Source organism: Artemia sp. Qi Xiang Cuo, chromosome 6 (genome assembly GCF_049724085.1).
Source record: "Artemia sp. Qi Xiang Cuo chromosome 6, ASM4972408v1, whole genome shotgun sequence".
NCBI classification, from domain to species: domain Eukaryota; kingdom Metazoa; phylum Arthropoda; class Branchiopoda; order Anostraca; family Artemiidae; genus Artemia; species Artemia sp. Qi Xiang Cuo.
The window spans coordinates 67,669,107-67,681,927 of NC_142799.1; the positions used below are offsets into that span (position 1 = coordinate 67,669,107).

At 40.0% G+C, this 12,821-nt stretch overlaps 1 protein-coding gene across 1 annotated transcript; it reads right to left on the reverse strand.

The window, feature by feature from the left end:
- Positions 1 to 12,059: 12,059 nt before the first annotated feature.
- On the reverse strand, positions 12,060 to 12,431 carry LOC148951542 (uncharacterized). Its single transcript, XM_089091144.1, has one exon. It carries the CDS (start codon positions 12,429 to 12,431, stop codon positions 12,060 to 12,062), a length of 372 nt encoding a protein of 123 aa, XP_088947270.1.
- Between the last annotated feature and the right edge of the window lie 390 nt (positions 12,432 to 12,821).

A 12,821-nucleotide genomic window follows, 5' to 3' on the forward strand; every position in this document is an offset into this window, starting at 1 on the left:
TTTGCGCCCCCCCCTAAAAAATCCTGGATCCGCCCCTGAAACCATCACACCTACTCCACCACTTATTAGAAGAAGAAAAAATTCCTTATTTTCACAAAATTCATCAACCCCCCCGCCCCTTTTTTATAAAATCCTACATAGGCCAATCCGGTGAGTCCACGGTATGTAAATAATAGATTAAGTCATAATTTGTATATAAATTAATTCATACCTGTTAGATGGGACACTTGCAAACCACTTGGCTGGCTCACCAAGTTTTTTTCTGCTTTCGCAATTACGAATAATGCACTTAATAACCATTTCTCAGTGATTGACGAAAACAGACTAATCCGCTAATGCAGAAATAAGTGGGAGGAGCTTTTTGTTCGCACCGAGAACGAAGACCAGAAATGATCTGCGATAAGCTTACTGTCTATAAACTGTGGCCCTAATCTCAGGAATTCCCCGAATTGAAAAATTCGGGGAATTCGGGGACAAAAATTAATATCTGCTCGTTTTTAATTGACACAGTTTTATTGTCGGTTAATATCGGGAATAATTGTTAAGTCTTTGCAATGTTTCTGCTTAAGATTTAAAATATTTGACTGAAATATAGATTTTGGACAAAATTTGGATATTCAGTCAAAATTTTCGATCGGCAAGAGTTTTGTGAAATCACTTTTTGATAAAAATTTTACCCTAGTCTAAGAGGTGGTATTATTATTCATTTGATCCGAAAGTCAATGTAATTTTGATCCTTTATAAGGCCGACGTCATCCTGAATCCCATCACATAGACGCCCTTGAATACTTATGCAATTTAATTTACCCTTTTATTAATTGATTAAAAAACAGAATCTCCAAAGAAGTTTTTCAAAAAAAAAGAAAGAGCCTCGTTAATTTTTTCATTTAAAAAAAATTGGAACTCGTCATTTTTAAAGAATTGGAACAAAACTCGATTTTAGCGTAAAGAGCGAGGTATTGACTAGGGGGCGAACCCATGGGCGTAGGCAGCATTTTGTCTAGGGGGGGGGCAGTCGATAGTGTGATGGAGTTTTATCAACTGCTTTTTCCAAACCATTTGCTTTTTCAGCCATATCTATTGTAAATTTGAAGATCTAGGGGGCAGCTGCCCCCCCCCCCTCTGTCCCCCCTCCCTACGCCCATGGGCGGACCCCCTAATATACGTGTTACAAATATATGAATATAGAAGTTCGTTACGTATGTTAATTCGTAAGTTACGTATATTTATTATTAATAAAAACGTTCGTAAATAAAATTGAACAACTTTGGAGAAAGCCATTTAACCAAATAAAAATAAAATTAATATGCAAATTTTGTTTTAATTATTCGTGTACGATGATCCAAAATCAAAATCTGCATTAATTCAAAAACGTTCAAAAATTAAATAAAAAAACAAGTTTTTTTTTAACTGCAAGTAAGGAGCGACTTTAAAACTTTAAACGAACAGAAATTATTCCGTATATAAAAGGGGCTCTCCCCTCCTCAACGCCTCGCTCTTTAAGCTAAAGTTTGACTCTTTCTCACAGCTCTGTTTTTTTAAACAATAAAAAACTTTAGCGTAAAGAGCGAGACGTTGAGGAGGGGACAGCCTTGAACAGTTTCTGAAAGAGCTAATAAAATTAAACTGAATTCCCATGATTTTGGAATAGAATATCGTTAATAATTTTTTTTCGGTTGAGGGGGAATGGAGGGAGGGCCAGGGGTCAGCTCCTATGATTTTTTGGAATAAAATATCATTAATTTATTTTATTTTTTCTTCTTTTTTTTGGGGGGGGGGGTCGTGCCATGGAGGGAGGGCCAGGGCTCAGGTCCCATGATTTATTATTGATAATTTTTTCTTTGGGGGGGGAGGGGTATCGGGCCATGGAGGACCAGGGGCAGCTCCCATAAGTTTCGGAATAAAATATTTTAAATAAGTTGCTGTTTTTTTTTGGGGGGGGGGGGAGGTCGTGTCATGGAGAGCCAGGGGTGAGTTGCCATAATTTTGGAATAAAATATTGTTAAAAGGTTTTTTTTGGGGGGGGGGCATGCAGAAAAGGCCAGGAGTCAGCTCGCTTAAGTTCTGGAATAAAATATCTTTCATAAGTTTTTTGAGTGGGGCTGGGGGTTTGGTTTATATGATCTTCGAATTGTTTTCAAAACCCTCGCATAAGAACCTTATATGCCCCCTGGACATAACATAAAACACTTTTCCCGGGGCTCTGGGGGTTGTGTTGACCCTGGAGTTCTTGTTATCCGACCTTTGACTTATTTTAACAAAATGGCTATCTCAAAAATACGATCGGATTGATTTTGGGGGAAGAAAGCAGGGGGCTATTTGCCCTCCGGTCCCTTTTGCCTCTTAAAAGGGGAAATAGAACTTTCATTTTCTAATAGAATGAGCCCCTGTCGATGTTATACGATCATTCCCTCCATAAAAACTTTATGTGCCTCCGGGGCATAGTTTACAACACTTGCCCCTGGGTTCTGGGGGGGGGGCTGTGTAAACTCCTTGGTTTTTATTTTACGATATTTGGCCAATTTTCGACAATATTTGTCTATTTTGGTGGGGGGGGGGAGGGGCTAGTTGCCATCAGATTACTTTGGACTCTCAAAAAGTGAACTATGAACTTGAACTATAAATTTCTAGTCATTTGAGCCTCCTCCGAAGTTTACCTCTTCCTTAAAAAATACCTTATATACCTCCGGGCATAATATACAACCCTTCCCCCGGCCTTTGGAGGGGAGTTATGTGACCCCGAAGTTATTGTTATCTGATTGTTGGACTATTTAAAAAAATGGCTATCTAAAAATTTTTATTTAATACGTTTGGGGAAAAGAGGGTGTGCGTGAGGTGAGGGGGGGGGTTAGATACCCTCCGTTCGCTTTTGACTCTTAAAAAGGTAACTAGAACTTTCAATTTCCAATCAAATGAGCCCCCTCTGAAGTTTATATGACCACCTCCCTTACATAAAAACCTTATATGTCCCCGGTGCATAGCTTATAACACTTCCTTCTGGCTCTGGGGGGTTGTATCAAACCCGGAGTTTTTGCTATTTTATTTTTAAACTATTTTGAACAAAATGGCTCTTTCAAAATTTTCATTGGATGCGCTTATGGGAAAAGGGCGTAGGGGGGGGGGTGGTAGCCAATCACTTTTGACTCTAAAATAGGGCACTAGAAATTCCAATTTACAATCGAATGAGACCCTCTGAAGTTTATACTACCATCCATTCCATAAAAACCTTATATGCCCCGGGGGCATAAGTTACAACACTTGTCTCCCGGTTCTGGGGGGGGGGGGCTTTGTTATCCCTGGAGTTTTTGTTAAATGATTTTGGTCAGTTTTGAACAAAATGGCTGTATAAAAAATTCGATCGGACGCATTTGGGGAAAAAAGGGTTGGTGTGTGTGTGTGTGTGGGGGGGGCTAGTTGCCATCGGATCACTTTTGACTCTTAAAAAGGGAGTTAGAACGTTTAATTTCTAATCATTTGAGTGTTCCCTCCGAGGTTTATACCACCACCTCTTCCATAAAACCTTATATACCCTCGGGGCCCAAGTTACAACCCCTTAGTTCCCCCGTGCTCTGGGGAGGGGATGTTGACCCTGAAGTTTTCGTTTTTGATCGTTGGACTATTTTAATTAAAATGGCTATCTCAAAATTTTGATCGGATGCATTTGGGGAAAAGAAGGAGGGGGGGGGGGTATTTGTCCGCCGATCACATTTTTGATGACTCTTAAAGAGGTAAATAGAAATTTCAATTTCCAATCAAATGAGCCACCTCTGTTTGTACGACCACCCCTTATATAAAGCCGTATCTGCCCCCGGGGCACAAGTTACCACCCTTAGTTCCCCCGTGCTCTGGGGGAGGGGGTTTGTTGACTCTGAAGTTTTAGTTTTTTGATAGCTGGACTATTTCAAAGAGAATGGCTATCTCAAATCCATCGGATGTATTTAAGGAAAAGAGGGTGTAGGGGGGGGGGCAGATGCCCTCCGATCACTTTTGACTCTTAAAAAGGCGACTGGAACTTTCTATTTCCAATCAAATGAGCTTCCTCTGAACTTAATACCACAACCTCTTACATAAAAACCTTATATACCCCGGGTTATAACTTAAAACACTTGCCACTGGGCTCTGGGGCGTTGTGTCGACCCTGGCGTTTTGTTGTCTTATGTTTGAACTATTTTCAATAAAATGGCTATCTCAAAATTTTTGTTAGATGGGTTTGGGAGAATAAGGGCTTGGGACAGGGGGCTAATTGACCTCCGATCTCTATTGACTCCTGAAAGTGAGCTAGAACTTTCATTTTCCAATCAAATGAACCCCTTCTGAAGTTTATACGAGCATCCCTTCCATAAAAAACCATATATGCCCCCAGGGCATAACTTACAAAACCTGCCCCTGGAACTGGGGGGGGGGGTTGTGTCCACCCCGGAGTTTTTGTTATCTAATCCTTGAATTAAGATTAAAATTTTTATCGGATGTATTTGGGGGAAAATGGGCGTGGGGGCTATTTGCCTTCCGATCAGTTTTGACTCCTAAAAAAGGAACTAGAGCTTTCAATTTCTAATCATTTGAGTCCCCTCTGAAGATTATACGACCACCTTTTCCGTTGAAACCCTATATGCCCCCGGGGCATAAGTTACAACCCTTTCCCTGGAGTTCGGGTGGAGGGGGAGTTTTGTCATTCAAACTCTAAACTATTTTAAACAAAATGACTTTCTCAAAATTGCGGTTAAGTACATTTGGTGAAAAGAGGGTTGGGGGGGGGGTGTATGCTCGCCGATCACTTTTGATGACTCTTAAATAGGTAACTAGAAATTCCAATCCCAATCAAATGAGCCACCTCTGATGTTTATAGGACCACCCCTTGCATACAACTTAGTCTGCCCCCGGAGAATAACTTACAACACTTCTCCTAGGCTCTGGGAGGGGGGTTGTGTTGACTCGTGAGTTTTTGTTATTTGGTCTTTAAACTATTTTGAACAAAATGGTTATCTCAAAATTTGATCAGATGTATTAAGGGAAAAGGGGCCTCCGGGGGGGCTAGTTACCCTCCGATCACTTTTGACTCTTAGAAAGGGCACTAGAAATTACGAGTTACAATCGAATGAGCCCCTCGGAAGTTATACTACCATCCCTTCCATAAAAACTTTATATGCCCCCGGGGCATAATTTACAACACTTTCCCCCAGGTTCTGATGGGCTTTGTCATCCCTGGAGTCTTTGTTATTTGATCTTTGGTCTATTTTGAATAAATTGGCGATAGAAACAAATTCGATTGGACGCATTTGGGGAAAGGAGGATTACCGGGGGGAGGGGGGTTTGGCTAGTTGCCATCGGGTCAATTTTGACTCTTCAAAAGGGAATTATAATTTTCAATTTGTAATCATTTGAGTCCCCTCCGAGGTTTATACGACCAATTCTTCCATAAAAACTTTATATGCGCCCAGGGCACAAGTTACAACTCTTCCCCCGGGATCGGGGGGGGGGAGGGTTACTTTGACCCCGAAGTTTTTTTTTTATCTGATCGTTGGACTATTTCAAACAAACTGGCAATCTCTAAATTTTGATCGGATACATTTGAGGAAAAGAGGGTGTGTGTGGGGGGGGGGGAGGGTAGATGCCGTCCCATCCCCTTTTAATCATATAAAGGTAACTAGAAATTTCAATTTCCAATCCAATGAGCCACCTCTGAAGTTTCTACATCTTACATGAAAACTTTGTATGCCCCCGGGGCATAACTTAAAACACTCGCCCCCGGGTTCTGGGGGGTTGCGTCGACTCTGGAGTTTTTATTATCTGATTTTTGAACTAATTTTGAGCAAAATGGCTATCTAAAAAATTTTAACGGATGTATTTGGGGAAAAAGGGCGTGGGGGGGGGGGGTTAGTTGCCCTCTGATCAGTTTTGACTCTTAAAAAACACTAGAACTTCCCATTTCCAAATTGAATTAGGACTTTCAGTTCCAATCGAATGAGTCATCTCTGAAGTTTATACGAGCGTCCCATCTTTAAGAACCATACATGTCCCCAGGGCATAGCTTACAACGCCTGCCCCCAGGCCCTGAGGGGTTGTGTCAACCCCGGGGTTTTGTTATATGGTCTTTGAATTATTTTTAACAAAATGGCTATCTCAAAATTTTTATCGGATGTATTTGGGGAAAAAAGATGTGGGGGGGGCATATCTTTAGCCCCATGCCCCGCGATATCTTTTGACCTTAAAAAGTGAACTAGAATTTTCAATTTCCAATCAAATAATCCCTCTCGAAAGTTTATATGAACATCCCTTCTATAAGAACCATCTATGCCCCAAGGACATAGCTTATGACGCTTGTCCCTGGACCCTGGGGGATGTGTTGACCTCGGAGTTTTTGTTGTAAGATCTTCGAACTATTTTTAACAAAATGACTATCTCAAAATTTTTATCCGATGTATTTGGGGAAAAAAGGGCATGGGAGGGGAGTTAGATGCCCTCTGATCAGTTTTGACTCTTAAAAAAGACACTAAACTGCCCATTTCCAATCGAATGAGCCCCCTCCAAAGTTTATCTGACGATTCCTTCCACATGAAGTGCCCATGAAAAAAAAAATTGGAGCCGTATGGTATTTACTATAGATAACGCTATAGCGTTGCCTCTGATTGCAGATACCCCGTTTTGAAAACATGGATGCACATAGTGTCTTTTGATTTAGTTCTATATCCTCTCAACATGCACGGCAGTTCTAATTTAATACCCTCAGATAATTGCTTAGATATGTCCTTGGTAATTTTTCAAGACCACACTGCCTTTCTATGACGAAACAAATAAGAGTTCCAATAGGGATAGGTCCTTTTAATAGACAGTGAAAACATATAGGCTACATAAGTTCTGGATATTTCGAACACATAGTCAGTCTTCATCATCAGCAGATAAACTAAAGTGTTATAATTAATACAAACTATATTTATACGATAAAATGTAATAGCTGCCAAATCAGAGGAAGTTACCAGTCCATTGGCTTTGAGGGTTCATTAACTGGGTCCATTCAAAGTCTTAGATATGCCCTTTTGACAACAAGAATGCACAGTGTCTACCGAAAGGGTAGTGATCTCATTCATGTTTTTGGGGAGCCAAGAATAGGCTGTTTTACTATGAGCTAGTGCAGTGGATTAATGCTCTGCTTGATAATACGGGGCCCAGGGTTCAATTGCTGCTGCCGTAATGTTGTGCGACATGCTTTCTATTTGTCCCTGTAAAAAGACCCTCGGCTGTGTGCTATCAATGGCCTTGGAGGATTTTTATTCTTTATCCTTATCCAAGAAATGCTGTTTAGGTATTGTTAGGGGAACAGGAATCTACCGACCTAAAATTAAATACTAATAAAACACATCAAAACGGGAAACAAATCTTAGGGAACTTTAGATATTAAGGATTTACATTTAAGAAAAATACTGGATTTTGGTCCTCTCGTCCATAAATCATTCCCACGGAAAGTTTTAAAAATGCTGCTTGTAAATTTTACAGTGCTGTAAATTTTACAATCAAACTATCTAAAGATTTGTAAGACAAGTAAATGCTTGGCCCATGGCCCACTTCTCAAGTGTAGATATGGCTTGGGGTTTGTCTGTTCTGCATTAATCCATTTCAGTCGGAAAACTTTCAAGATCCCCCACAGGGAAATCAATCTGAATGGCATGATAAAATGCTTTACAGACTGTGAATGAAATTTTTGCGTCAGAAGCCGTAACTTCATCTTTGCCAATGTCTTGCTCTATTTTCTATAAGCAATAAACCCGTGAAAAAGATAAAGATTCTCAGATGTTTTCCTGGGAATTGAATGAGTTTTCTTTGGCAAGTGTTTTTCTTGGATTCGTCTTTTTCTGTTATCTCATGGCACTTTGTGTCAACTTGGTACTTTTGAATGAATAAGGTAATGAGTCTTTTCTTTTCTATGAAATTGCTTCGAGATCTGATATTGAAAGGACCGATAAATTCTTTCTTAATTACTTTTAATAGTGATGCATTTGATAATTTTCAGAAAATTGAAAAGATCCTGCAAAAAAGAACTAGATTCATGTTACTAAAGCAATGTGAAGGGCTGCTCCTGCAACGCTTTGATATTTTTTTTTCTTCGCCATTGATTAAATGTCGTGGTTAACGTCCTCTTGGCTGTAGATACACTCCTACGAAAAATTGAAATTAATGCGGATACTTTAGTACGGAAGATTGGCGGGGCTCAAGTGGTAAGGGCCTCTGAGAATCCGTTTGTTCTGTCTCTTTGTCTCAAAAGTAATTTCTCTATAAATTTCAAGTTGATTAGTGGGTGGAGAAGGAAAATACGCATATGTAAATCATCATTATCGTGTCCCGTTGGCCCAGGATACTTGCTCAGTAAGTTTTTAGGCAATCATTAAAAAAAAACCAGCCTCCCTCCCTCCTTACTGAAAAGATGGATAGCCTCTAAGAGAAGACCTATGGCTGAAAAACTGGATTGAACAACATTAACAGCCGTTTGAATCGATTCAAGATCTTAAACTAACAAGGGTATATAATCAGCATAAGAAATATTACTTGTGCTTACTTACTTGTACTAGTCTCAGGAAACAAGTCCTGCTGCTCTCCCTGGCTCTATGGTATCGCAGATGGTTGAGTGCCGTGATGATTGATTTTATGTCTATGGTGCAGTGATCTGCAGCCATTTTTTATGGCGTCTTTGCCTGTGGTATCGAAAGTCCCGAATCGGCTCCAAGACCGTCTTGGCTGTAGTGAACCAGGTCTTAACCTGCCTTCCTAACTTCTTCTTTCATTGTTTCAGAGGTTTTAAATTTAACACCTATTTGTGATAGCTCTATTTAGCCTCCGACATACATTAAACTAGGTTAGGCAATGTTTTATTTTATTATTACTACCCTAGGGCAAGACGGTGAGAGTTTGTCCCAGGAAGGAGTAATCGAACACATTCAGGGAATGCACATGCGCCGCTTTCAAGGGGGCCATATCTCAAAACCTTATAGAAGGATGCAGCGGGTGATTATTCACAAGTAAGAATTTTGTCTTGGAGGAAGACATCTATGTGTCCATAGGATTTTCCTCAGTTGTGCAAAGACCATGAACGCGGAAGATGTTCTGCTCAAAAGTTCTCAATAACAACTACCTTCATTATCTATTGGAGATACCAGACATCTAAACTAATCTACGACTTGTAAACAAGTCACATCTAGAAGAATACCATTAAACAGCACATCTCTGGCGCCTATGCGAATCACAGTCGGTAACGAAATTGAGCAGTATTGAGGACGAGACACATCCCTGTCACACTCAAAAATATGGTTTGTAGAGGAAAGATAATTCTGCAACAACTAGTACGCAGGCACGGATGTGATGGTTGCATCACTGGGTGAGGCGTCTCAGCTTCTCTGGAACACTATTACCTGCATCGCAACTCATATGCCATCTCTAATGATTGAGCTGAAAGCAATTATAAAATCGACTAATGCTGTAGAAAATTGATTGTATTCCACGCGGGGCTCTAGTACTTGTCGGAGCGCAACGAGCTGGTTAATACGGGCGATTCCGGTTCGAAACCGACTGGTGCACGCTTGTTATCGTGTTTTTTACTAAGCTAGAACGGTTGGGAAGAATCATAGTGAATATTTTGGCAGCAATACTTCAGAGAGGCATTCCTTGGTACCTTTTGCATCCAGCTCTATCCGCTTTTTTGGACAAATGGATGAAGATTGACACTTTTCATTCTTTCGGAATTACCTCTTGTTTCCAAATATTATTCAACAGTTTACTTCGGTGAAGAATAAGAAGTATCCGGTTCGCCTTGTATATTTCTGCTAGCATTGGATCTAAGATACGATTTTTATTTCTGGAAAATGACTATCACAAGGCCAGATGGGTCGAATTCGTATTTTAGAGTAAAAAAGTACACGCACACAAAAAACAAGCAAAACTAATACCCAGGAAAAATTTATAAAAATGTCGAAAAGGCAGTAAAAATGTCAAAGACAAATAAAACTCCCAATATTAAAAGGGAATAAATTAAATAAAAACACAAGGACAATTTATTCTTATCACTAAAATATACAAAACACTATTAGTTAAAAAAATATAAAAAGGAAGCTCAAAATCGTCAAAATAAATTTTAATCAGTTCCAAAGTAAAAAAAAAAGGGAGGGAGGGATTCTTTTTTTTAATGTATCAAATATATACGGGACGAAAGTTCTTCTATATCTTTCAGTGGGCAATTTTATTGGAGTAACAAAGGGGATCTTTGTTAAAGCAAAACGAGAGAGGCGAAGTTGTAGGAGGAAAATTGACCAGGGAAAAGGGAATTTATCTGGAGAGTTCTGGAGGGCATTGTTGGCAAAACGCGAGGAAGTTTTTGTTCTCCTTTCCTTGAGGATAACCGGATTAGCTCTCCTATGAAGGGAAATATAATGAAATTTACCCTCATTGATGGTGCTTTAGTATTCCCAAGTTTTTTTTATTGCCACCAATATTTCATCCTTGTGAGAGGGTTCTAAGTTGACACCTGCGCATAGACCTTTGAAAGGCATTTGACACGGTTGGAGAGTCCTAGATGCACAAGAAAGTGGAATAGCTGGGTGATTTTGGGCTGTACAGTAAGTGGTGCAAGTGACCGTAATTTTATTTGGGGATTTAACAATTTTCAAAAGTGATCGTTTTATCTGCCTACAGTTTCATCTTGTTATGATAATGCCTTATTCAATCTCTTAACAGAGGTTGGGTTTATCGAGCTCTTCCCTGTCGATGGTTTAATAGCTGGTATAGCTTCCTAGCACGTGAAAGGCGAGATGCTTTTTGCATCTTTGCTTCCATGTTTTCCCAATATTTCCGTTTATCTCGTCTCCCAACGTCAAGCTTAATCGGATTTTTTTTTTTTTAGTGAAAACGAAATAAAATAAAAGACACTGCTCTGTCGCAAATTCGACGTTGAGGCCCATAAATATAAAGATTCATCATTGTCACGCAGAACGGCTATCACTTGACTCCCAAGACAACCAAACGCCTCCTCCACAACTACTTATTATTACCTTAACTATCTGGTTCCTCCCTTCCGCCCCAGAATCGCAATCACCTCACCTAAATAACTATAAAACATTAAAAAAAAAATCTTAAATACTAAACCTATTTTAATCCAAATTAACTTCTAATTATTTGACCTTTGGCTGAATATTTCTTTAAATTATTTTTGAAGGACCCAACTGAGCTCTTACGTCTCAGCTCTTGCGGAAGCATGTTCCACTCTATAGCGGAAGTCACATGGGGGAAAATCCGAGCGCACCGTTGGTGTTCGTCTCACCCGAATGTCCAAAGCAAATCGGATGTTTTGATCATGTTGTTCAGATATCAACCTAAAGAGATTGCAGAAAGAAGATGGAAGTGACCCGGAGAAGAACCTAAAAACATAAAGTGAGCATGACAGACAGCAGGGTGAACGAAGAGAGAGACAGTCATCTATACTTCCAATTATTTTCAGTGCACGCCTAGGGATTGAATCAAGTCTCTTCAAGTGTAATTTGAACGTTGACTGCCAAATTGTCGTACAGTATTGGAGATGAGGTTTCAAAAGTCCGTTGTAAAGTAGATGAAGGGTTTTTTGTGGAAATGAGTGTTTCAGTTTCCTGATAATGCCAAGATTGCGGGAGAGGTTCAGTTCAACAGCCTGGATGTGGTGTAAAAAGGAGAGGTTTTCGTCAAGAAGTCTGCCTAGATATATAGCAAAACCCGTTTCTGGTCGCCTAATCGTTCCTCGAGGAGTCGTAATTCCAGTTATTTTTGGATGAAGAGTTCTGATCCTCGAAAAGAAGAGACACGATTTTTCAACATTAATTACAAGTCGATTTACATCCATCCATATGTAAGTTTCCTGCAAGATGACTTGTAGTCTACCCCAGAGTGCTGACATGCTAGTATCACAGGAGGCAATTGTAGTGTCATCTGCGAATGCCACCAGTTCATCAGAGTCACTGTCATCATTGGAAGTGTCTTCATCACAGTATAGTTTGCAGCGCCTTGAAGTCATGAAATTTGGGTTTAGGGCACAATTTAGGTCATTCACGTTAGCTAGAAATAACAATGGACCCAGGATCGATCCTTGCAGCACTCCAAAGATAACCACAAATATCGTTCAACGGATCTTCTCCTACGTAAATGTGCCGGTTGCTAAGGTAGGACTGGAACCATTCCAGTGCCTCTCCTCTAACTCTGATGTAATTTAATTTTCCTAGTACAATTCGATGATCCATACTGTCAAACGCTTTTTTAATGTAAAGCAAGATAGCAGCCGACGCAAGTCCAAGGTCAAGTGCTTTGTTCGCAAATAAGCTCAGTGACGTCAGCGTATCTTCTGTTGAATGTCGTGGTCTGAATCCCAATTGCCGTTGGCTTAGGTATCCCTTCACTTCAAGAAAAGAGTAAAGTCGGTTCTTCATTGGCTTTTCAAAGACTTTGGAGAACACTGAGAGGATTGAAATGGGTCGAAAGTTGGACGGTTTGTCTTGAGGGCCCCCTTTATGGAGAGGGACAATTCGTGCTTTCTTCAGGTGGGATGGATTTGGTTGAATGGCTTGATATTAAAATATTTTGTTCTTTGATACAAGGGAGACAGGCTCCACAGATACCCTCAGTATCTATTTTCCTTCACTTTCCCTAGGGTTTTTTTCTGCTAGATCTTGAAGCGTATTTCGAAACTTCTTTCAGTCTCCACCAACTTCTGTATTAGAGTCTATTTCTTCCGGGTTTTGAAGCGGGTAACATCGAACCTTCTAGGGGTTTCTTTCATTTTCGCGTTGCTAGTACAATCTTAATTGATATTTTAACCT